This window comes from Anastrepha obliqua, chromosome 3 (assembly GCF_027943255.1).
Source record: "Anastrepha obliqua isolate idAnaObli1 chromosome 3, idAnaObli1_1.0, whole genome shotgun sequence".
Lineage (NCBI taxonomy): Eukaryota > Metazoa > Arthropoda > Insecta > Diptera > Tephritidae > Anastrepha > Anastrepha obliqua.
Window position 1 is genome coordinate 21,208,741 of NC_072894.1, and position 24,946 is coordinate 21,233,686.

Below are 24,946 nucleotides of genomic sequence, written 5' to 3' on the forward strand. Positions count from 1 at the left end.
ATTAAAAACGACAAAAATTGAAACAAAAAATGGCTAGCAAAAAAGAATATTATAAATGCGAGATTCTGAAAAAAATTAAATAAAATAATAAAAGCAGGAAAAAAGTTGAAAGCAGGAGGTGCACATTACACTAGCAATACCTACATATTCGGAAGAGGAGGTGAAACAAATTGAAACAGCCAGATAAAAAGAAACAAGCACAGAACATAAGATGCAAACGTCAATACGTCGGGCAACTTCATGTTCTTTTTCGCTTGTGCTGTTGGCTGATCGGCGACTGCCTGCCTGCCTGCCTGCCTGCCTTCTTGCTTGCCGTCGGCAGGATATGCGGGCAGTGAGCGAATGAGTAAGTGCGGCAGACAATGAACATTCTGTCATCCATCATGCGAATGGATTTTGAGTATGACCGCCGTTGTTACCACACGATGTTAATGTCCATATAGCCATGCTAAAGTAGCTCAACTCACCCGCACAAGCAAAAGTGTATTTTGTCCATGCAGCACTTCAGAAATCTGTTGTTCGCTACTTGAAAATGTGAATCAAAATTTTTTTTTTAAGTTTTCGTTTTTTGTTTTTCATAATTTGCTTTTTGTGCTTATTTTCCGCTTTATCCGGTTTCTCGAATCTCATTTGGCGCATTGTCAGATCGTTGATTATTTCCACGAATTATTGTGTTTAACACAACAGCAACTTCTACAAGTGGCAAGCAACTGAGGGGGGGCAACAATGTGGGGGAAGTGATGGAAATAAAAATGATTGTTTGAAGTTGAAAGTTGACCAGTAGCGAGACATTTAGCCACATCAGCTGCAGTGACAGTGACATAAATGCGCCTTTTCCATGCATGATTCATTTATAAGCGAAAATAAGCCATGGAACTATGAATGCGCATACACATGTACGAGTGCATATACAGACACACAATTTGTATGTATTTTACCATAGATGTGAATGCATTTTTAATTTTCTGCATGCAAAGCAAAGTTTTGTTGGTCAGTTGGTGGTTGGAAGAAATAGCAAAATTTGCCGTAATAAATCCAATTGTGATAAATAATTGATAAATTTTGATATTATTGCCACTAGACATTGCGTGGTGAAAGTCTTTAATGCGATCAATAAATGTAAATATTTGATTTCCGAAAAGGTAGCTACATAGGTTGGTGCGTGACTGCCATTTGAAAGAGGGGCCGCTTCAGAAAACATCAAATTATAGAAAAAGATTCTAATAACGAAGGTCAAAAGCAAATCTGTGAGTGTATTTCTGTCTTGAATAAGCTCTTCATAAAAAATATTCGCCGTTCGGAGTCGGCCGTCACAAGTTGCGTCATAGAAAGCAGGTCAGACCCATATCAAAACAAAATTAGAGATGATATCCACATAAACGTCTTCCATCGCTCAACTCGTCATCTTTTGACAATGGCTTGAAGAAAAGTAGACTCGACAGATGCAAGCAGCTTCTTCGCGGCACACGGTCAACGGCCATAAATTTCATAGATGAGAGAATTTTCAGTATTGAAGAAGTTTTTAATAAGCGAAACGACAAAATCTATGCTAAAACGTTTAAAGACCCAAAACTGTTGTTCCAAGGGTTCAGCGTGGCCACCATCAAGCCTGCAAAATGGTTTGGTAGGGAGTATCTCGTAAAGGCGTTACATCTCTTTATTTCGGCGAAAAAGAGGTTAAGACCGGGGCAAAAGTGTACCAGGCGGATATCTTAGAAAGCGTAGAGAAGCAGGAGAGTGCTGGATCTCACAGCTAGATTCCGCTCCAGCCCATAAAGCAAAAACCACCCAGCAGTGGCTAAAAACAATATTCCTGGTTTCATAGCTGTAGAAGATTGGTCATTTGAAAGTCCAGATCTGAATCCATTGGACTATAGTTTTTTGGACAGAATTGGAGAACATGGTCTGCCGAAGCCCTCACAGAAATTTTGAGATTCTCAAACAATCTGTGATTCGAGCAGCGATGTCAGTATTCATGGGAACCGTGCGCGCTGCAAGAGCTGAATGGCCGGCCTAATCGTTTGAAGTCTTGTGTAAAAGCAAATGGTGACTATGTCGAATGAAAATTACAAATATATTATATAATATAATTACCATATCAGGGGTATTTGATGGTAGGAAATTTCGATATTATTTGCTTTGTGCTTGGTCACGGATATGATGGCCTTTGCGATGGTACATTTTCATAATGCAAAACCCACGAGTTATTTTCTATTCTATTTCTTTTTTTTTTGGCGAATTGATTCTTGAAAACGTCTCATAATGACCAAATAATAGTCCTTATTAACTATCTGATCTTCTGGCAAAAATTCATGGTGTATAATACCGTTGTAATCCCTGAGCAATCCGTTAGCATTGCTTTCTTTTTTGATTGAAAACGGCGCGTTGTTTAGTCTTCATTCGCCTGATGTCCGAATTGCGATCGTACTCATCAACCCATCTCTGCTTTTCCAATAATGATACTGTTGGGTTTGATGAATGTTGGGTTGGATTCAGTATTGGAAATCATATTTTTGGCGATATCAACGCGGTCCCTTTTTTGCATAAAATTCAGATCATTTGTGATCAACAGGAACACGGTGCTGATTCCAATGCCCTGATACCTGAATGGATCCATACATAACATTCAAGTTCTCTGTCAGCTCTCTGATGGTTAATTTGCAGTTATTGATCAACTTTTCTTTCATTTCATAGCTTTTTTCATTAGTTTTTGATATCGACGGCCTGGCACTCTTCTAAAGCATTCATTCCGCCCGTAAATGGCTGTTTTCTTTAGAGTATCATTATCGAAACAGTTTCTCAGGTTTTCTAAAGTTTTCGCATCATTGAATCCATTTTAGCGTAAACATTAGTACAAACTTGTTACAAATTCAAATCCATTTTTAAATCTGTAAAACATCAAGAACACATGCAGAGGCAGATGTACTCAAAACGGCGTAACTTTTACAAAAGTCAACCAATGGTTATGAAATTTGGATAGGAATATTAATCACAGATGTGGCAACCTCACAAAAAAACAAAAGAAAAATATGAAAAAACTCAAATCAGTTGGCTTAGAGCGTCACCTGGCGGGTATTCGCGGTTATTTGGTGGATCAATTTGACCAACTACGAGTACAAAATAACTCCCATGCTTAAATCAAATTGTTTTGAGTTGAAGCTTACATCGAAAGTTGAAGCTTACATTAAATGTATTTATATTAAGCTAAAGCTTGCATCAAGCTTTTGTGATCTTCAGCTCAGAACTTTATATGTATATAAAAATGTAATTTGGATCTATTTCCTATGTTCTACCTCAGAGATTGTTGAGATGTTTCCCAATTTTAAGATGCTACAATTCATCATGCTAAACTCGTTAGCCCTGTTTCAAGAGCTCCATAACATTACTTAAGTTCATGGTTTTCTAGACAAATTTATTGCATATTTTTAAGCTCAAATCCATATGCATGAAAACGTTATTTGAAACTATTTCTTATGTTCTAGCTCAGAGTTTGGGCAGACAGAATTTCTCCTTTTGAACTGATCTGGTTTGCATACATTTTTTTGAGCTTTTTGCTTTCAACCTTATTCAAAAGCTTCATCCCATTACTTCGTATATATTTGGAGGACAAGCTAACAATTTGTTGATAATAAAATAATAATAATAATAATAATAATAATAATAAAAATAATGCATACCTTCAATGGAGCGAAGATTTTAATAAAACAATTTTCTAAGAAAAATCTGCGTAAGGTACTGTGCTATGGTCTTCACGCACCCACTAACGAAAGTTAAAGGGAATAGGAAAATAAAATTTTTTTTAACAGATTTCTATTTTTTAATATTTGAAATGCAACAAGAAAAGGGCCACAAAATATATAGGGCTTTAAGGCCCTCGCCTCATTTGAAAGGGTGTTTTTGTGTGATTCTTGAAAATCGTGTGAAACGGAAAACAATTTTTTATTTTTGTTTTAAGTATCTCATTTTTTGATTCATTGTTAAAAAATAAAAAAAAATTTTTAGCCATACGAGGTTCGTTCAAAAAGTTGTCAGCCTTCAAAAAATGGTCTTGACATAATAATCGGCACACATATAGCCTGTTCTACTGAACTGATGTTGATGAAATAAAATTTAAATGACGTAGAATTTATGACGTTATCGTATAAACTACGATCATTTGAAAATTCAAAAAAAATTGTTTACTTTAATGTCCCCCACTTTGTAAATTTTTTTTTTGTTTTAAAGATCGTAGTTCACACTGAAAAAGAACCTTTTTAGCATTTTCAGCCTTTCAGTATGCCGAGTAACTGCGAAGAAATTGCAGCTAAAATGTGAATTGAGTAGCTTGAGCTCAGTTCTCGCGCCTACCATTCGGAATTCAGAGAGAACGTAGGTTAAATCTCGGCAATGGGAAACCTCCGAGTGTATTTCTGCCATGAAAAAGCTCCTCATTAAAAATATCTGCCGTTCGGAGTCGGCTTAAAACTGTAGGTCCCTCCATTGGTGGAACAACATCAAGACGCACACTACAAATAGGAGGAGGAGCTCAGCTAAACACCCAAAAGGGTGCACGTGCCAATTATAAATGAAGGGTGATTTTTGAAAAGATATAGGAACATTTTTCAAAAAAACACACGTAAGATACATGAAATTTTTATTTAAATCGATAGTACAGTCCATATAATTTAATGTTTGAAAATTATTTCATGCAAATGTTGACCCCGACTGCGCTTCAAATGGTCCATCCGCTAATGTTTCGGCCGGTATCTCACATATAAATGCTTTAAGGTTGTCTTCCCATGCGTTAATTGAAGCAGGCTTGTCTGAATAGACATGAGCTTTAAGGGGTTAGGGGTAGTCAGAATTTTCAAAAAATCGATTTTTTTTTTTTTGCATTTTCTTAAAGTATAATGTTTTAAAAATATTGTGTAAAAATTTGAAGTGAATCCGACAAATACTTTTCAAGTTATTCAACAATTAACAAAGGGCGCTCGGCCGCTCCGGAGCCGATAGCAAAACTTTAAATGCGTTTTTCTCAAAACTATGTTTTTCAAACTAGTGAACACTGTAACTTAAAAACCGCTACGTAGATTTCAATAAAATTTATACAGCTTTTGAAAAACATAAAAAAACTTGTGCCTGATCGAAGGATTTTTTTTTTTTCAAAAATTTCGATTTTTTTTTAACAATTAACTGTTGGTTTTTTTTTTCTAAAATCTGGAAAAAATTTTCTGAGGCCGCCATTTTGTTCATTTTGAAAAAAAAAAAGCTTCGATCAGGCACAAGATTATCTATTAATAAAACTAATTTTTCTTGTCCGATTGGTTTTAGATGAATCTGCAAGGACTTGTGATGTTCACCGCAAGGAACTTCTGGAGAAACGGGCTTCACACAAACAGCGATAACTTTTGCAATTATTAATTTTTTTTTTTTTGAAATTTTGGTGAAGTCAAGTTAAAACATGATGTTTTTATGCTATGTTTTTATTTTTGTTAAATAAATTAATTAAGTAGCAAAAAAAAATTCGTGAAAATCATAATTTTTTCGGGCCTCTGACTACCCCTAACCCCTTAACATAGCCCCACAAAAAATAATCTAAAGGCGTTATATCGCACGATCTGGGTGGTCAATTGACAGGTCCCGAACGTGAAATAAAATGTTCACCGAACTCGCCTCTCAATAAGTCCATTATTACGCGGGATGTGTGGCATGTGGCACCGTCTTGCTGAAACCACATGTCATGCAAGTCAAGCTCTTGCATTTTAGGCAAAAAAAAGTTGGATATCATTTCACGGTAGCGCTCACCATTCACAGTTACGTTACGATTCGCAGCATCTTTAAAGAAGTACGGTCCAATAATACCTCCAGCCCATAAACCGCACCAAACTGTGACCTTTTCTGGATACATTGGTAGCTCTTGCAATTCTTCTGGCTGATCTTCACTCCAAAATCGACCATTCTGCTTATTTACGTACCCAATGATCCAAAAATGAGCTTCGTCGCTGAACACAATTTTTCGATAAAAAAGTGGATATTAAAATTTCTTAATAGAACACGCATTTTTTTAATAAAATTCAATGATTTGCAAGCTTTGTTCGTTTGTAAGACGATTCATGTTTAAATTATAGACCAAACTGAAGGTGTTTGACAGTGAAACGTGCGTCAGCTGTTTAAACCAACTGTTTAAAAAGATAATAGCTAAAAAATCACCCGGTATATGTATATAATAAAACATAGGAGTTTGTGTATAGAACGAATTTAAAATGCACCATCAAAAAAAAAAATCCAATTGTAATATTCTTCTGTTCTAATATTTGTGCTATTACAATGAACCTGAAAAGAGCCGAAGTTCAAAAACTGTAAAAAGCAGTCGAATTCCAATGTGAACATCTTGGCAGTTTTAATTTTAGTTATATTTCATATAACCGACTGTGGTACATTTTTATCATTTGATTATGACTCTCTCTGCCTCACCAACCTACTTTGCGCCTCATAGACAACATTCATACTTTTGTCAATTAAAAAATATCTCAAAAGGACATGTCGTACATGATCTCCTCTGTCGCCTGGATGCGTCTCATTTCAAACGGAAGTTGACATTTGTGGCTTGAATTGTCTCTCGTTGCACTCTTCTCAGCTAATATTCCTTTTTCGCATTTTTTTTTTTAATCTTTTCCACAAATATTGTATCATTCTCAGCGTTGCATGATTCATTGTTGCATTTAATAAGCTCCGTAGATTGAAATTCATGTCTCTTTGATTGTCTCATTTTTGTGGCTATCCTTGCTAGAGTACACGAGTACATTTGCCGTCCGTCGCTACGGATGGCAATTTTTTCATTTACAGTTGCATTTGCAATTTTTATTTTGTTGTTGCCACACATTACAAATCGAATCTTTACTGTAGCAGCTGCTGCTTGATAAAGGTATACATACATCTGTATGTGTTAGTGCACACCGATTGGGAAATGTTAGGTTTTTACTATTAGTTCAGTGTTGGGTGAATGCTTTTGTGTGTGTGTGTGATATTTTATTTGCTGCTTTAAAATACATTTTTCATGATGCTTCTCTAAACTTGGGAATATTATGTCATCATGCGAACGTAAATAATCTTTGTGTGCTTTTTGTGTATTTCATTGCTCCACCTCAGCTTGTCTCCCTTTTTATCTGTCTAAAAAGTTTTAAATTTTGATGAGAATTTGTTGATCTTTTTGTTTTTTAAATTTTGTACAAAGTTTGATACTTTGAATTACATGGTTTCTGAACTATATTTTTCTAAAAGAAGCAACACAAATTTAAATAAAAGCTAAATTCGAAGTCAAACGCGCTGCTATTATATTAAACAACCCTTTATATAGCATAAGCTTCTGAATACAGAGCCATTTGTGTTTTATAGCCTATTTGCAGGTATTTAGATGTTTATTCTGAATTTTCGTCATATATAACCTTTGCAAACGACACACAATTTTCGACACAAATATTAAAATCGGATTTGAAATTGAATAGCAAAATATTTATTTTAACATTTTGTTGCATACACTGAGGCGCATACAACGTTTAAGCAGCAGCATAAAAAAGCATTTGAGTTGAATATTAAATGTGGTAGTTAGTGAAATGAATTTTTGAGCTTGCGCTTTCATGTTTGCGTGATTCATTGCCTAATTTTAGTCTCGCATACTTTTGCCTACGCGTTTAAATCCCATTGAACATGTTTCTACAGGCTTTTCACCCACACGCTTTCGTTTGTTAAATTCTGACTCTGCTGGCGTTTGTTTATTTATTTATTTTAGTTTAGTTTTTTCCATCCACGTGCGAGCGCCTGATTGCCGCTGGCCACTCCGCTGTGCATTGCGTCGATTTCAAATCCTTTCACTTCAAATTCGCAATATTGCTTTGTGTGTGGGAGTAATTTGTTTGTGCGTTTTTTATTTGTTTTTGTCTTGCGTATTTGCTTATTGCTGTTCTGCCCCTGACGGTATGCAGCGCTTGTGTAGGTGAGACTGTTTTTGTGCTGTCACTTTTTGCTCTTTCTGATACGAATCACATGCGTCCTGTTGTGTAAACTCTTCTCTGATGTTGTAAAAATTGGCAAATGGCTTTACGTGCTTTCGTATGGATGCGTTTGTGTTGTTGTGTGCGGGTGGTTACTTATATGACGCCGCACTCTTGTAGCGCTCTGGACCCTAAAATATGTAAGTAAAAATATTTTTTTTTGTTTTTTTTTTTGCATCAATTCCTCCTTTCTTTTTATGTTCTGAATGTTTCCGTTCTTCCACTTCCTCATGTTTTACTTTGTTATCTTACGAAATTGATTTATTTATTTACTTTATTTATAACTCTTCTACTTATTTCTTCACTTGAAATGGAATGGAAGAGTTGTGGATGGCTAGAAATATTTTCCAAGCACTCAAGTTATATTGTCCTTTGCACTTAAGACCTAGAGATAGGAATTAAAGCGGTGCAGAAAGACAGGTTGTGTGAGGATTCATTATTCCTCAACAAACTTTCCCGATTTGTTTATGAATCTCAGCAATTTGTCGAAGAAAAGAGCAAAAGAATGTTGTACACCTATTCTGGATTCATCTACCCCAAAAATGTACCATCTAAAAGGGCAAAAAAGAGACAAGGAAAGTGTTATATATTATCCTCATCCCTCAAACAAGTTATGTGCAGTGAATCGTCGATATTCCTTATGGTGGCCATATCTCATATGCATAGATTGTACCCCGTGGTTAGTGCTATCCGAGGTCGTAGTTCACTCTCCTCTTCCCTGTGAAGGAATTTTGCTACCACCCAGTCTCGAGCCTTAACAGGAAACACTTGGTCATTTTGCAGTTGTCAGTACTGCATTTTTGGGTTCTTCATAAGACTTATTGCTGAAACTTTGCAATACCCGACTGTTTTCGCTATACTTGGTAACAAAATTGACTCCGGTCCAATGGAATCGCAGTTACCCAGTTAGTTGTTTGGCACCCACATAAGCTTCGTTACTTCGCTTCGGTTGAAAATCTTGGAAATTTCAATTTTTTTCGAAATGCTTAAAACACGCAAATGAAAATATACAAAACGCTGAAAGCAGCAAAAGTGTTTTTTTATACAGGGTTGCTCATATTCGACGGGCCCATCTGGCAATCCTGTATCTTTTGACAGGGACGTCAGATCGCTTAATGACATACCGCGTTGGAAGCGTCAGTCCAAGTAGATTTTTACCATGGAACAGTACACGCCACGCGAGCGCTCCCAAATTGTTGAAATTTACATTCAACAAAAAAAGTCAAAAGAAGAAGAGCAAAATCATCATGTCCGATGAGGCTCATTTCTTATTGAATGGGACGGTAAACAAGCAAAATTGCCGTATTTACGCCACTGAATATATTCACGAAATTCAAGAGGTACCTCTTTACGACGAAAAAGTCACTATTTGAAGCGGCGTTAGTGCGAAAACGATTATTGGGCCGTTTTTCTTCGAAAATGAAGATGTCAAGCTGTTACCGTCAATCAGGAACGTTATCGCGATATGATAACCACTTTTGTGATGCCAATTATTCGTCTAAAGCGTATGAGGCAGTTCTGGTTTCAACAAGACGGCGCTCCACCACACACAGCTCGCACCACAATCGATTTTTTGAAGAAATTGTTTCCTCGTCGTTTGATATCGAAAAATGGCGATTTGACTGGCCACCGCGTTCGCCCGATTTAACGCCACCTGACTTCTTCTTGTGGGGATATTTAAAATCAAAGGTCTATATTAAGGGGGAAGTCTACTGTGAATTTTTCAAAAAATCGATTTTTTTTTATTAGCTTAAAAAATACTTTGAACCCTCTTAAATAAGGTACAATATGTGTTACAGCTGGCTAAATTTTTCTTCGTTGAAATTTCGACCTTTTCCCGAAGCGCTCCAAAGCGCGTACCTGCTAATACTGAAACTTTAAACGCATTTTTCTCGAAACTAAGTTTTTGTATAGTAAGTAAGTTTGTAAGTATACGGTGTACACGATATCTCGAGTTCTGATAAATGAATCAGCTTAAAAATTTAATTATATATTCTCTGTAATAGTGTCTCTCGTCTGACATAGGATTTTTTTGATATCGTTATTTGTGAAATTGTTATAAACAATAGTAACATCAATTTTAGGCAAAAAAAAAGAAAAAAATTTCAAGAATTTTTTTTTCTACGCCAAAATTTTTTATCGACATAATCCTACGTCAGACGAGAGTCAATACTATGTATATGATAACAATATTTTGTTTTTTTGTTTTAGATCACCGAAACGTAAGATTTCATGTACACCGTTTAGGCACCTAAGAAAAGCGGACCTGCGCTTGCAGAAGTGCCACAGCGGCCATTTTGAATATTTTGACTTAAAATTTTTTTTTCAAAAACTTAAAGCAATATTTTGTTAGAAATAAAATCCGGAAAATAAGCCTGTTTTTTCCCTTGTCACAGTAGACTTCCCCCTTAATAAGCGAAAGACCATAGAAGAGCTCAAGAACCGTGAGGAAATAGCCGCTATTCCAGGGGCAATGTTAGCTAAAACTATGGAAAATGCTGCGAATATGGGCAACCCTGTACTAAATAAATTTCCGTATTTGTTAGCCATAAGACGCACGCTATTTCGCTGTTTGAGTGTAAGTGTAATTTCCCGATCTTAGAACTTTTATTGCAATTTCTCTTCATCAGTATTTTGTCAGTCTTATAATACAAAATGTTAATGTGACGTCAGAATGCGCGTCATTGGGGATGATGCGCAACACTTCCGATACACCATTTCATTAGAGAGATGGCGGCATGCAAGATTTAGAGGAAATATAATTTTTGTGATAGTTTCATTTTTTTATTTCTATGATGAAGATACTTTTTTTTACAATTTTTTGTAAAAAAAAATATGATTTTCATCGTACTAAGAATTGTTTATCAAAATTTTATGAACGCATCTTAAGAAAATTCATATTTTGAATAAGCACAAGAAACCAACTATCGGATATTTTGAAAAATTATTATAACAAAATTAAAAAATTTTGAAACTAATGGTATGGAAATTTTGTTTTCCTTCCTACAGACATTACATAAATAAAAAAAAGTACCTTTTTAGATATCTCCTTGAAAAACGAAAAAAACGGCCCAACTTAACCCTATAGAGAAATATCGAACTTCGGCCACAAAAGTTCTGTTCAGTTTCTGTCCGGCTTCGGGAAAAAATAAAACAAACCGAACCTTGATCGAACATTTTTAATTCGTATGCCTTCACAAAAATTCGAAGCAGCAGATATGATTTGCGAGAATTGCCCACTAATCTTAGAATCAATTTACACGATGACTTTTCACTCTGAGTTTTCTCAAGTTTGATACATTGGATGGGATCGCAATACCTATACATGGACTTCAATGTGGTATAACCCTTCAAAACACCTTGTTTGCCAATTTTGGGTTAAGATGTTCTTAAACAAAGGTGAAGACAAAGAGAAAAGATAAAGTTCGATACTGAGGACTGAGGATTAACATTACAAAAACTAAGGTGATGTGATGTGCCTCAACACCACTGAATTATTAGCATCGAAGAAGTGGACGAATTCTGCTATCTCGGAAGCATCATTAACAGATGTGGCGGGCCAGCAGCTGACACATGCAATCGAATAGCAAAAAGTCGCGCTGTATTTGGCATGTTAGGCAAATGTTGGAGATCTTCGTATATATCCAGGGGTTCGAAATTAATCTTCACGAATCAAACGTGAAATCTGTCGTTCTGTATGGCTGCGAAACATGGAATACGACAATGTGCAATGTACAAGCTCTGCAAGCATTCAGCAATAGTTGTCTCCAGAAGATTGTGTGCGTTTTCTGGCCAAACCCCATCTCTAACACTGACCTCTGGAGTTTGACGAAGTAGGTCCATTTTTATCTCGATATTCGGCGTCGAAAATGGAAATAGATTGGGCATACACTTTGGAAGCCTCATGGAGATATTGTAAAATCAGCCTTAGACTGGTGCCCGCATGGAAGTTGCCGGTGCGGGAGACCATCTAACACGTGGAGATGGTGAGTTGAAACAGAAGCGCTTCAAGTAGGCCGTCAAATAAAATTTCGTGCACTGAATAAACCTAACTTTAACTTTTTTGTTTAGGCCCTATGCGCCTCCAGTAAACACGGGAAAATATAGATATACCTATAGACCTATTGCTCACCTGTTGTTCATATCTATTACATATTTCACGATTTTTCATACTGGGTCCTTTTAAAATGAATCGTTCAAAAAACGATTGTACAAAATGTATATATCGAAAATATCAAAAAGCTTTTTTCCCCCCTGTTCAGCCAATCTGCCTCTGTTTTCTTTTGCCTTGTATCATAATGGACAAATTTGATTCTTTGTTCAGTAGAATTTTCTTACATGAGCGGCCATTTACTCTAACATATCCTGGAGTTGTACTCAATTAAATTTGTTCGTCTATACCTCGTCTGGTCAGTTTAATATTTTATATCTCATTTGGGGTAAATTTCCATTGCTATCCATTAGTTATCGTTTGCATTATTTCTTATATTTCTATGTTGTCCTTCCATTACTTCCTTACACATGTCTGAATCTCTAAGCCCGGTGTTATCCGTCTGTGTCATCGATTTCGCTTCGCCTTCGTTGTCTAATTTATTATTTATGCGCATTCGTTTTCACTCCCCAACTCAATTCAATTGGCGCCACTTATGCTTGACTTAGCTGCCTGGCTCTGGTACATATCACACCTCCCAACTTAACCGACACAAATACGAAATGCCTAAAGCAACCCAACAAACCTTTTTGTTTGATATCAACTTGAATTGCATTTGCAACTTCTCAACAGGCTTTTTCATGGCAGAAATGCAGAGGGGCGACCGCTATTAGAAAACTCTTTTCTTTCTTCATTTTGGTGTTCACGAAGATTCGAACTTACGTTCTCCGAACTCCAAATATAGTCTCGCACAAACGCATTGGGCTACGGCGGCCGCCGGTATACCAAAGTTAAAAACGTACGAGGCCAAAAATATCATTCCAAAGCAGCATCAGAAGTTTATTGATTAGTTTCTGAATTAGCCGAACTTATTGTTGCATGCAGCTGAAGCAAAAGTGGTGTTAATGTATCCAAAGACACGATTCGAAGACGTTGACGTGCAGACGACCTCAAATTCCGGAGCACCTTGAAAAAACCGCTGCTCTCATTATCACACATTGAAAAAGGATTTGCATGGGCTAAGGCAAATTCAGTGCGGAATTGGGCAAACTATTATTCACGAATGAATCCTCCTTTTAGGCGAATAGTTGAATACGTCGGTCGTGGGACCCTGCTGATAATCGACAACTTCCACGAACTGTTAAGCATCCACTTAAGATATATGTTCGGGGCTGCTTCTCCGAAAATGGATTTGGAGGTTTATTTATTTACCAATGGGGAATGTAGTGCGTCTTGCTGTTGTCCCACAAATGAAGGGACTTACAGTTGCAAGCCGACTCCGAATGGCAAGTATTTTTTACGAGGAGCTTTTTCATGGCAAAAATACACTCGGAGGTTTGCCACTGCCTGCCGAGGGGCAACCGCATTAGAAATAACGTTTTCTTAATTTTAGTGCTTCACGGAAATTCGAACCTATGTCTTCCGAAAAGTAGTCACGCACCATCCAATTTTTTTCCGTTTCGACTTAATTCTGGCGTCAACTTTAACTTTCGAAATTTGATGTATGTATTAAGGCTGATATTGTCACTTGCGAAGCGTATGAAAATATAGGCGAATTTAGCAGTCTCGAATTGTGAGATGCGGATCTTCAGCGGGTTCACTACAAAATGGCGAACGAGTGTCGAAAATGCATTTTCTGTATTGCCATTGGCGAGAAAACTAGATTCGTTTCGCCATTTCTGCAAAAATTTGACTACTGCTTATTCTGTTCGTTTTGAAAAGTCAGAAATCACTTAAGGTGCACCCTCTTTCTCCATTTCAGTATGCCTATCAAAGTGGAAAATCCTGCGAGTCGTCACTGCAAAATCTTGTTGCTAGGGTGGAGCTAGCCTTCGTCAGGAGGGTCTACGCTATGGGCATCTTTGTGGACATAGAGAGGACGTTTGATAATGCCTAGTAGGCATGGCGTAGACCGGGTGCTAGTGAATTGGATTCGTTCGAAGCTGGCCCAAAGAATCGTCTCGGTGCAAGCAGAGGAAGATCTGCTGATGTCATCCGGGGTCAATAGAGGCTGCCCCCAAGGCGGTGTGTTGTCTCCATTGCTCTGGTGCATGGTGATCGATCATCTATTCACCACCTTGAATGATGCGGGAGTCTACGCACAAGCATATTCGGACGACGTTGTCTGTTTGGTAACTGGCCCTGCGCTTATGAACATTTGTATAAAAGTGCAGAAAACTCTGGATATGATTGACACTTGGTGCAGTGCGAATGGGCTATCAAATCAGCAAACCAAAGCACACCAAGACTGGTATATGCCCTCTTCACCTGTAGGAGGAAGCTTGATGGACTCGTTCGGCCTAAGCTAAAAGGAGTCAAGATCCAGCTATCCAAAGAAATCAAATATCTTGGAGTAATCCCCGATAGTAAACTGCTTTGGAAGTCACACGGGGAAATAAAGACATCCAAAGCACTGACAGCCTTCTGGCAGTCCAAGGGTGTTTTTGGGAAGACGTGGGTCTCTCTCCTAGCAAAATCCTATGGATCTACACGGCTATGATAAAACCTATTATCACCTATGCATCAGTAGTCTGGATGAGTAGACTCTCTCTCGTGGGTGTCAGGAGGACCTTATCGAGATTGCAAAGCACTGAGGCAATCTGTTTCACCTGAGCTTTTCCGGCTACTTCTTCTTCTTCTTTCATAGCGTTACAACGCGGGGTGCGTCAAAGCTTCCTTCAAATTGCTCCTCTAAAGCGGTCTATCTTGAGCTGTTGCTACGTAGTTACGTATTCCCAACTTCTTAAAATTGTGTTCCACTGCATCTATCCAACGGTTCCTCGGTCTGCTTTTGGTCTTCACGCCCATTGGCTTTCCTGTCAAGGCTATTTTCACGGTAGGCATACGGATTACATGACCTATCCATCTTATGCGCTGGGCTTTAATGCGTATAGCCGTCTCGTTCTGAGTTAGATTGTTCAGTTCAGAGTTCAATCGAAATCTGTAGGTACCATCATCCATTCTTATTTGGCCAAAGATCTTTCTTAGAACTTTTTCTTTTTTTTCGGCTACGTCAGGTCCGGCATTAGATGATCTGGTTAGCCTACCAAGACTTGATGTTTTCATCCAAGGAGAGGCCTTGAGGGCCATTTGTAGGCTCAAACACAATGGGAATTGGTACGGCCCCTGTACGGCATTGAACAACAGAGAACAGAGTAGGCATGGACTTCAAACCAACAATCCTCGCCATGCCCCTTGACTCCACGCCATGAAAAGTATTACTTGATAAGAGCTACAGTGTGATGCTGCCAGAAGCTCAATTGTGGTCAAACTCTGAAAATGAGCCCGGCAAGCACTGTTCTCGAATTTTCACAGGACCGAGCACGGCTCCGGCTCTGGCTCCTTGGCACCGCAAGATCTACTCAAATTTCTTCGGAGGTCGGGTGGATTTAAAGAAAATTAAAAAGAGAACCCGAGTTCCCACTAATCTCATCTACTAGATTCTAATAAAAAAAAAAAAATTTTCCGACAATATTTCTGCTTTGTACCTATTATCATTTTAAGCTCTCGAATTCTTAAAAAAAACACCCGATAGTTTGATTTTTTCTTATAGTGCAATTATAGATTTTTTTTAAATATACTTTTGTTTATAAAATAAAACTGCAAAGAGAAAATTGTGAATAGCAAATGATAAACAATGGCGAAACTCAACTTGAGTGCTACTTATGGGCTTATCAAGCGTGAGAGAGTATTCCTGTTTTTGTTTGCAGGGAAGGAGCAACGCTACACAGACGTACTCACAGACAGGCAAAAGCTAATGTCACTTGGGGTGGTGTGAATATGTGTTTGGTAGTTGTTGTAGCTGCGGTTTTGACGAATGTCCTTGCTTCGCTATTTTCTAACCGCCTAGACGCAGCTACACACTTCTTTGGTTGTGGTCAACGCGCGTGGGAGAGGAATCAAAGTGAGGCAAATTTTTGTTGCATAAATACGAGGGGTGCCTTTTATATTTTGGGATTTGGCAACCCCGGTGTTGCAATCTGGCAACTGACAGCTGTATCGCAAAGTTTGACATTTTTTGGCTTTTACGTACTCAAAACGTTTTGAAATACCAGCGCTATTTGTGTTGTTAAAACTTAAAAGATTCATTTCGGTCCAAAAATGGAATTAAATCGTGAACATTTTCATGCGATTATTTTTTACAACTTTCGACGTGGATTAACTCAGCAACATTGCATGGATGAACTTAATTCATTTTTTGGCGATGAAGCTCCATCAAGGACCAGTGTTTATCGATGGTATGGTGAATTCAATCGTGGTCGTAGTTCACTCCAAGACGAATTTCGTGAAGGTCGTCCAAAATCAGTTGTTGTTCCGAAAACCATTGATGCTGTGCGCGAACTGATATTGCAAGATCGTCATGTGACCTATCGTGAGATTGAGACAATCTTAGGCATTAGGGGGACCAGCATACATTCAATATTGCATAAACATTTGACTGTCAAAAAAATTTGTTCGCGTTGGATCCCACACAATTTGTCAATCGCTCAAAAAAAGGCTCGTGTCGATTGGTCGAAGGAAATACTCAAAAAATACGATCGCGGGGCTTCGAAACACGTCTATGACATCGTGACAGGTGATGAATTATGGATTTACGCGTATGAGCCCGAAAGTAAACAGCAGTCGACTGTATGTTTGTTTCAAGATGAGCCAAATCCAACAAAAGTGGTTCGCGCACGAAGCACTCCCAAGCAAATGGTCGCCTGTTTTTTCGGAAAACCTGGGCATGTCGCAACCGTACACAACCATTTGTTTGCCAGTTGTCTTCCAAGAAATTAAGAAAACCAATCGCCAAAGACGGATCACCCTTCACCAGGACAATGCGAGCTCTCACACATCGGCTCAAACAACTGCATTTTTGAGCACCCAAAACATCGAATTAATGGGTCATCCGCCGTATAGTCACTTGGCACCGAATGACTTCTTTTTATTCCCGTACGTAAAAAAAAAACTGAGAGGTCAACGTTTTTCGACACCTGAAGAAGCGGTTGCGGCATTCAGAATGCATGTATTGGAGGTACCTCATTCAGAGTGGCAAAAGTGCTTCGACAATTGGTTCAAACGCATGCAAAAGTGTATAGATCTTCATGGAGAATATTTTGAAAAACAATAAAGTGATTTTCGATGATTAAAATTGGTTTTTGTTCTCTAATCCCGACATATAAAAGGCACCCCTTGTATGTATTCAGATATTTCAGATAAACGAGAAACGGGGTTGTGAACACACACGCCCTTATTAGGCACCATCAATGCCTACTAGAAAGATGATTTAATTTTTTATTACAATCCAATTGTCTCTCACAATTTACCATAATTTTACTTGTCTTTTAATCTTAGCCTACTATGCAGGTTTGCTAGCGCTTTTCTGCATCCTCAGTTCTTTGCTTGCAAAACATATCAAATATTCTTTGCCTTCGTCTGGTAACTCTTCAATTCTGAGTCAGTGTCGCAAGTTCGTTGAACTAAAGTTATGGCGTCATTTTCCTTTTCTCTCTCCGCCGCTCAAATGCGCCGCGTCGTACCTCGCCTTCATGCCGCTTTTGTTTTGACGACAACATTTACGGCGCGCCATTCCACTGCAGTTCACTTCACTCCATTCCACTGCCAGCCATCACACACTGTACTGTACTCCAGTCCGCTCCACTCCACTCCACTCTCCACTCATCCTAACAACATTCACTTAGTTTTTTTATTTTTTATTTTTACTCCACTTCGCATTTTGAATCCTTTGTGCTTCAGCGCGCGCGCGCTCCTTTATGTATGTATCCACTTATCTGCTCTTACTAATACATACTTACTTATGCGCCCTGTGGGCATGTAATGTTTGCGTTTTTAGACTTTATGCGCCACGTATATGTGATTACCTTTTTATGTCAAAAAATTGAAAAAAAGCTAGCGTACCGGGCCGTCGTCGCTTTGTTGTGTTTTGTCGAGTCAACTCGAATTGCGTCGCGTTTTGAGTTAAGCTCCATCTTTTTTTGTTGTTGCTTTTGTGGCGCCATGTAAACAATTCTTTAGTGTTTTGTTTACAGTCTTAAAGTTCAAAAAGAAAAGTTAGAGAAAAAACGAGCATAAAAATAGGAAAACTCTGCCACAAACCTGTGTTGTGTAAGTCTCAAAATATGGCGGCCAACAAAGTGCCGTTCTTCAAAATATTTACAGGCCAAGAAAATACTTTTTTATCTTTAGTCAACTTTGTTGGCTGAGCTTGCTGCTTTTGTCTATAGGTATGTGTATGTGTGCATGTGTGTGTATATATGCATAATATCGCAAACTTTTTAACTCGGATAATTTGATTGAATTCCTGTGTATTGCGTGCATACGCACAAATACATATATATGTTGTGTGAGTATATATGCCTTGCATATTTTTTGGCGCCTAGGCAGCAGAAGATGAATTTACGTGTTATTTTTTCGGGTATTAAGACGTACCGAGCATAAATTTCATCTTGTATTCTCAACTTCTACTCAAATTAAAATGAAAATAGTTTGGAGTTTCAAACGAAATTAGCTTTCAAACAGCGTTTTGATATACTACAAAAAATTGTTTTGTTTTTTGCAATACTTTTATTGTTTCACACTCTTTTCGGAAATTGCACGAATTTAAGCTGAAAACTAATGTTTTTACAGGGTGCGCCATCTTTTATGGCGGTATGAAAACATTGAATAACTTTGAACAAAAAACAACTTATTTGTGCAAGTGCGGTATTTTTATTTGGTTTGGTTATTTACAATTTATTAAAACTATTTTTTAAACACAATATCAATCGAGTGACTACGTTTATTAGCAATCACAAACAGCGTTTGTCATCACCTTGTCTAGCATTTCGGGTTTTATAGCGTCGATTTCGGCATGAATGTTTGCCTTAAGCTGGTCAATAGTCTGCAGCTTGTTGGCGTAAACCTTAGTTTTCCGATAACCCCACAAAAAGAAGTCCGGTGAGGTTAAGTCAGGTGATCTGGGGGGCCAGTCGATGTCGGCTCTTTTTGGCACTAGACGTCCGGGAATTTTCGTTGCAGAAATTCAATTGTTGCATTCGCAATGTGGCATAGCGCACCGTCTTGTTGAAACCAGTAACTGTCTAAACCTTTCTCACGTATTTGCGGGCAGACATAATGAGCCAACATTCATCGATCTCGGTAAAAATATGGCCCAATGTTGGCTTTGGCGCAAATGCCGGCCCAAACAGTTGCTTTCCGGTCATGCAATGGCGTTTCATGGGTCTCGTGTGGACTCTCAGCTCCCCAAATAGGACAATTTTTTTTATTCACGCTGTCAGAGAGGTGAAAATGTGCTTCGTCAGTCTTTAAAATTTGCTTCCAAAAATTGGGTTCAGTGTCAACCATTCGAGTGACTGTATTCCATGCGCCGCGAATGGTCTGTCGACAATATTGCTGAGCTCGACGACGATACGACACTGTTGGCTCCTGGGCAACGCTCTCCCTCACTGCTTCAACAAGCTCATTGGTCGTTGATGAATGGCATGTTGACGCCCTCCTACTGTCCCGTGTTCAAAAAAATTCGACACCAAACGACGAATAGTATTGTCAGACGGTGCCTGTTTGCTGCGATACTTTTTGCGATTTGCGCGCTGAGTTAGAGCAGTAGAACGACTATTTTCGATGTGTAGCGTCACTATTTCAGCGCGTTGCTTCGGTGTAAAGCGATCCATGGTTGAAATTGTATTGAATTGACGTATCGAAAACATGTATGTATGTTGAAGTCGATCGGTTGGTAAATGAGAAAGTTATTCAGCGTTTACATACCGACATAAAAGATGGCGCACCCTGTATGTTTTTGTCGAATTGCATGAATTTGGATTGAGATTCATATATTTGGCGTTATTGAAGAATATCTTTGCAGAATGCGGGAAAGAAACAGAGACTTAATATAATAGAATTTTAATAAAAAAATTTTTTCTAACTCAATTAATCGTAACCTAACCTTTTCCAAAAAAAAAAAAATTCTCAGTATTTAGTAAAATTTATTTCAGTAAAATTTATTTATTTTTTCATCGATTATATTTAATTACTTACATCTTTTAATAGTCATAATAAAACTAAGTTACGCTACCAAAAAGTGATTTTTAAATATTTTTCCCAATTTTCGCATACTAATATAAATATTAACGAATTTCCTTTCTATTTACAGGGCAGTCACGGATCCACGCGATGGACGACGAGTCGCTCTTAAAAAACTTCCAAATGTCTTTCAGTCGCTGGTCTCATCGAAACGAGTTTTCCGTGAATTGAAAATGCTCTGCTTTTTCAAGCATGAAAATGTGAGTATGAAAATACAAAAAATTCCTGCTCTCAAAATATTCATTCACTCCCAAAAATATGCAATAAAACTCAATATGGCTGCGCTGCGCGTATATTTAACAGAAATGCTTCCTTAAGGGGTCCCGGTGGTCTAACTATAGAAAATGTTAGGTATTTTCAGGAATTTTTTCACAATAAAAAAATTAAAAAACGATATGAGACAGAGAGAGAGAGAAAGAATATATAGCTAAATAGATCCACAACAATTGCAGAGAATACAAATAGACAAAATTTACAAAAAACGGAGAAAGGTCGACCGGTGTAGGTAAACGCCGGACACAAACCGTGGCAATAACGCGCACTACTTCGAACGTTTATCACCCGCACAAACGCAGCGATTCCAGGACCGTAGCAATGGCACAAATTACCGCAAGGCAATACCAATAAATTCGACGGCGGAATGGACAACACTTTAAAATAAACGCGAAAAAGTAGGCACCAAAAAAATGGGGACCAAAAAACGCTCCAAACAGTAGGCACCAAGGAAATGTAACGCCAAAAAGTAGGCACCAAAGATATATTTCCTACAAGTTTGCACCAACAAGCGCCAAAAAGTAGGCAGTGTTATTTCTCACTATAAATTAGCAATCACAAGGAAAAACTCAGGAAAAATAGCCTAAAGTGTATCTAAGGTATATATAAGGTATAGCTCTCTCTCTCTCCTTTTCGTCTGCGTTGTATCTTTTTTCTCTCCTGCGGAACGAAAATACCCAGAACGTTGCATGGCCTTGAAATTTTACGATCCATTCTCGCTCGTCCATCGACGCCAAAGAAGTTTCACTTTAAAAATTCTTTTTAATTTTAATACTTTTCAAAATGGCGCTGAATTTGACCCTCCCGAAAAATTGGACCTGGACGGTGTTATTCATTTTGACTCTTCTATTTATCTGTAACACAAAAACCAAAAAAATTATTAATCAGTGTGACTGAAGTTATGCCCCGCAACTAGAATAAAAAACAAAAAATTAACAAAATGGCGCGATTTTGAATTTTACGCTCTAAAAATAATTTTTTTCTCAGTTTTTTAATAAATATAAAGAAATACGAAATAATTAAAATAAAAATATGATTCTCGTACGGGCGGGATAGTTATTGATATTGTGAACAATATATTAAAGTTTCAGTCGTTTCGGTTGAATCGTTTTTTGTTTTTTACAACACCAGGCCGAAAAATTTCGTTTCGAGATAAATGAGTTTAAAGTTTGAGGTACATGAGCGCGCGGATCGCCCTCTACCTAGTTAATGGGCTGTAGGAGCTATAATATTGGTAATTTCCGCATGAAAATTTCACAGGGTACTCTTAAGATACTTTCGAAATATCGAAAAAACAATAAATCGGTTTTTCGAAATTTCTGGATCACCGGGTCCCCTTAATCTAGCGCTCCAGATTTGCTAGTAGTCAACCAAAGAAGGTGCACATTATTTTATGAAAAAACGTTTTAAGCGAAAAAATCATGAATTAATTTTAAAAAATTTAAGCGTAAACACTTAGTCAAATCGTATGTATGCAAAATGTCTACAACGGCTTTACGAAATAGTTTATGAAATTCTATAGAAGGCTTTTACTTTTTTACAGTTCATTTCAGTTCACTTTAACTCTATGAGTTTTTAATAACATTTTCTCATTTTTCATTATTCTCAACTTTTTTTTGTTTTTTTTTTATATCATTCGTTGCATTTGCCTTTTGCATATTTGAATCGATTGAATTAATGCATTCCATTTTACATTTACGAAAAATGCCAAATGAATTTCGTTTTCATGGCACGCAGCGGCATAATTCTTTCATATGAAAAATGGATTCATTGTCCGCTATTCGCTTGCATGTATGTGTGAGCGTGCGTGTTGACTTGATTCTTTGTTTGTTGCTAGAGTTTGCTATTTATTGCGCATTTATAGTACAATTCGAAAAATATCAACCATCCAGCTTTTCTATAGCATTGCATTGCATATCTGTAGGCGCGAACAGTTTGCTGTTCTTTTATATTTATATGCATAAATGCGCAATTTCAATTCAGGCGAGATCCTGAATGCGCTTTTAAGTGTGACACGCACACATGCTTCGTGCCATCTATACCAAAAAAAAAAAAAAAGTTGCATGCTTCATATGTAGGTATGTTAAACACAAATGGGAAGCAAAATTTTTTCCAAACTAACTAGAGAAATGAAAAATATTTCTACAAATATGTAGCCTAAGTGACTAAATGTTGCACGAACGCTTTTCGTCTATTTGCCAATGACGTTTAATGCACTGTATGCAAGTGCCTACAGTTACTCCAAGTACTAATCGCATTTACAGGATATTTTGCGTTCTGTTGGTGCGAAAACTACACCACGTCAATTGCGGTCACAAAATAGAAATACGAAAAATAAACGCAAAATAGTATCAAAATTATATAAATATATAAAAAAACTAGCATTTCCCAGTGGGCTTCGCACCACCATACATAAAATGTTTTTTTTATATCGCCAGAAATTTTTCATATTAAGTTTTCTTTATAGAACTCGTAAAATGTTTAAACAGTTGAATTGGTTGATTTTTTTCATTCAACATACTTTCTAAAGATGTCACAATAGCCTTTTCTGTACTTTTTTAAAATTTGATTGTGGTGGTCACCTATATACAGGTAAGGTGAAAGAGCCGATAAAAACTTGTAATTAAACTTTGATTCTTTAATTTCCATTTCAATTTTTTACGCTAAATAAATTATGCTAAAATAAATAAAGTTGAAAATGTTTTTCCAGTTCCTTGAATGATCCAGTTTTTATTATATTTTCGTCCAAAATTAATATTAACATAATACACTTACAACCACAACAGTACAACAGAAAGCGGCTGTGTATTTGTTGTTGTTTTCCCCATATAGGCATTTCGTACGAGAGGAAACCATTACTCACATAAAATGTCATAACTCAGAAACGGCTGCACCGATTTCAATCAAACTTCACACAAACTACCTCCTCAAAGATAGAAAAGAACTCTAAAATGTTTGTGTCAATCGGTTTTGCGGTTCTTGAGTTATAAGATTACCAAGGAAATGTAATTATATAAATATATAAAAAAATATAAAATTTTAAACAATTGAGGATTACAAAATATTACTGTAGTCGCATGAGTTGGAGACTAAAAAATTTGGTTCAGATTTGTAGCCGAGGGGCAAATTAATATCCGATAAAGCTTTGGCATGTGCGGCCTACTTTGAAACTTTGCGATTGATCGGTGTTGCAAGTGAGTGGGAATGGAATAGCATAATAATATATACGAGTGGGTTCAATAAGTATTTACCTGTGTTAGAAATGAAGGCACCAGTTTTTCACAATTTTTTTTTATATTTCAATTTTATTTATTTATAAAGATACACTTCCAACGCTCCGACCACATTTTTAACCCCTCCAGAAAATAGGATTTGTCGAACTCTCCAAAATACGACTATGTCTCGGCGATGACTTCCTCGTTTGAACTACATTTTTTTCCCGCAAGCCATTTCTTGCTCATCAAGTTGTTCTTCATATTAGGGAACAAGAAAAAGTCACACGGAGCCAGATCGGGTGAATACGGGGGCTGCAACAGCAACTCATTACGTAATTCATGCAGTTTGGCGGCGACAACTCCGGATGAAAGTGCTCATACGTTATCGCGGTGTAACAGAACCTTCGTTTTCGCCAAATATGGCCGTGTCTTCTTCAATTATTTGTGAAATCGGTCTAATAACCCACTGCAGTATTGCTCAGTGATCGTTCTTCCTTTTTCTAAAAAAATCCATAAAGATGACGCCGTTCGCATCCCAAAAATCGTCGGCATGACCTTTCCGGCCGATGGGACGGTCTTCGCCTTCTTTGGAGCAGATTCAGAGGGAGAAATCCATTGTTTTGATTGTTGTTTAGTTACTGGTGTGTAATGATGAATCCAGGTTTCATCAACGGTGAAGACTCAATACAAAAGGTCCCTCGGATCTCGCTTAAATTGCTCTAAACACTGCTTCGAAGTTAACAGCCGCATCCGCTTGTTGTAATTGTGAGCAATCGTGACACCCATCGGGCCGACAGTTTTTTCATCGCCAATTTATCACATAAAATATTAATTGTCATTCGGGTACTTACTTACTTCGAGCACTTTCGTTCGTCGATCAACGAGAACCATTACGTGGAGTCTTGGAATGATTTGCTTGGTAGCCACGTCTGCCGTGCGTCGTTGTCGCTCTTCATCAAACACGGATGTTCGACCACGTTTAAAATCGCTGAACCAATATCTAACTGTGGTCAGACAGGTCCAACAGTTCCATAGACAGTATCCAACTTTGCTTTTATCTCCTCGCATTTTTCCCATCCAAAAACAAAAAGCGAATTACCGACCGATACGGTTCTTTTTCCATCTTAGCGAAAATCACGAAACGCGTCTAACTCGAATAGCTGCCAAATCCAAACTCACCCATCAATCAGTCTGAA

The 24,946-nt window shown here is 37.6% G+C and overlaps 1 protein-coding gene across 1 annotated transcript in view; it reads left to right on the forward strand.

Moving 5' to 3' along the window:
- Positions 1–24,946, forward strand: part of LOC129240715 (serine/threonine-protein kinase NLK-like) — a 215,037-nt gene that overhangs the window by 106,188 nt on the left and 83,903 nt on the right. Inside the window, exon 2 of the mRNA XM_054876683.1 lies at positions 20,333–20,462. Within this exon, the coding sequence (XP_054732658.1) occupies positions 20,333–20,462 (130 nt within the window). The remainder of the gene's footprint in view (positions 1–20,332; positions 20,463–24,946) is intronic.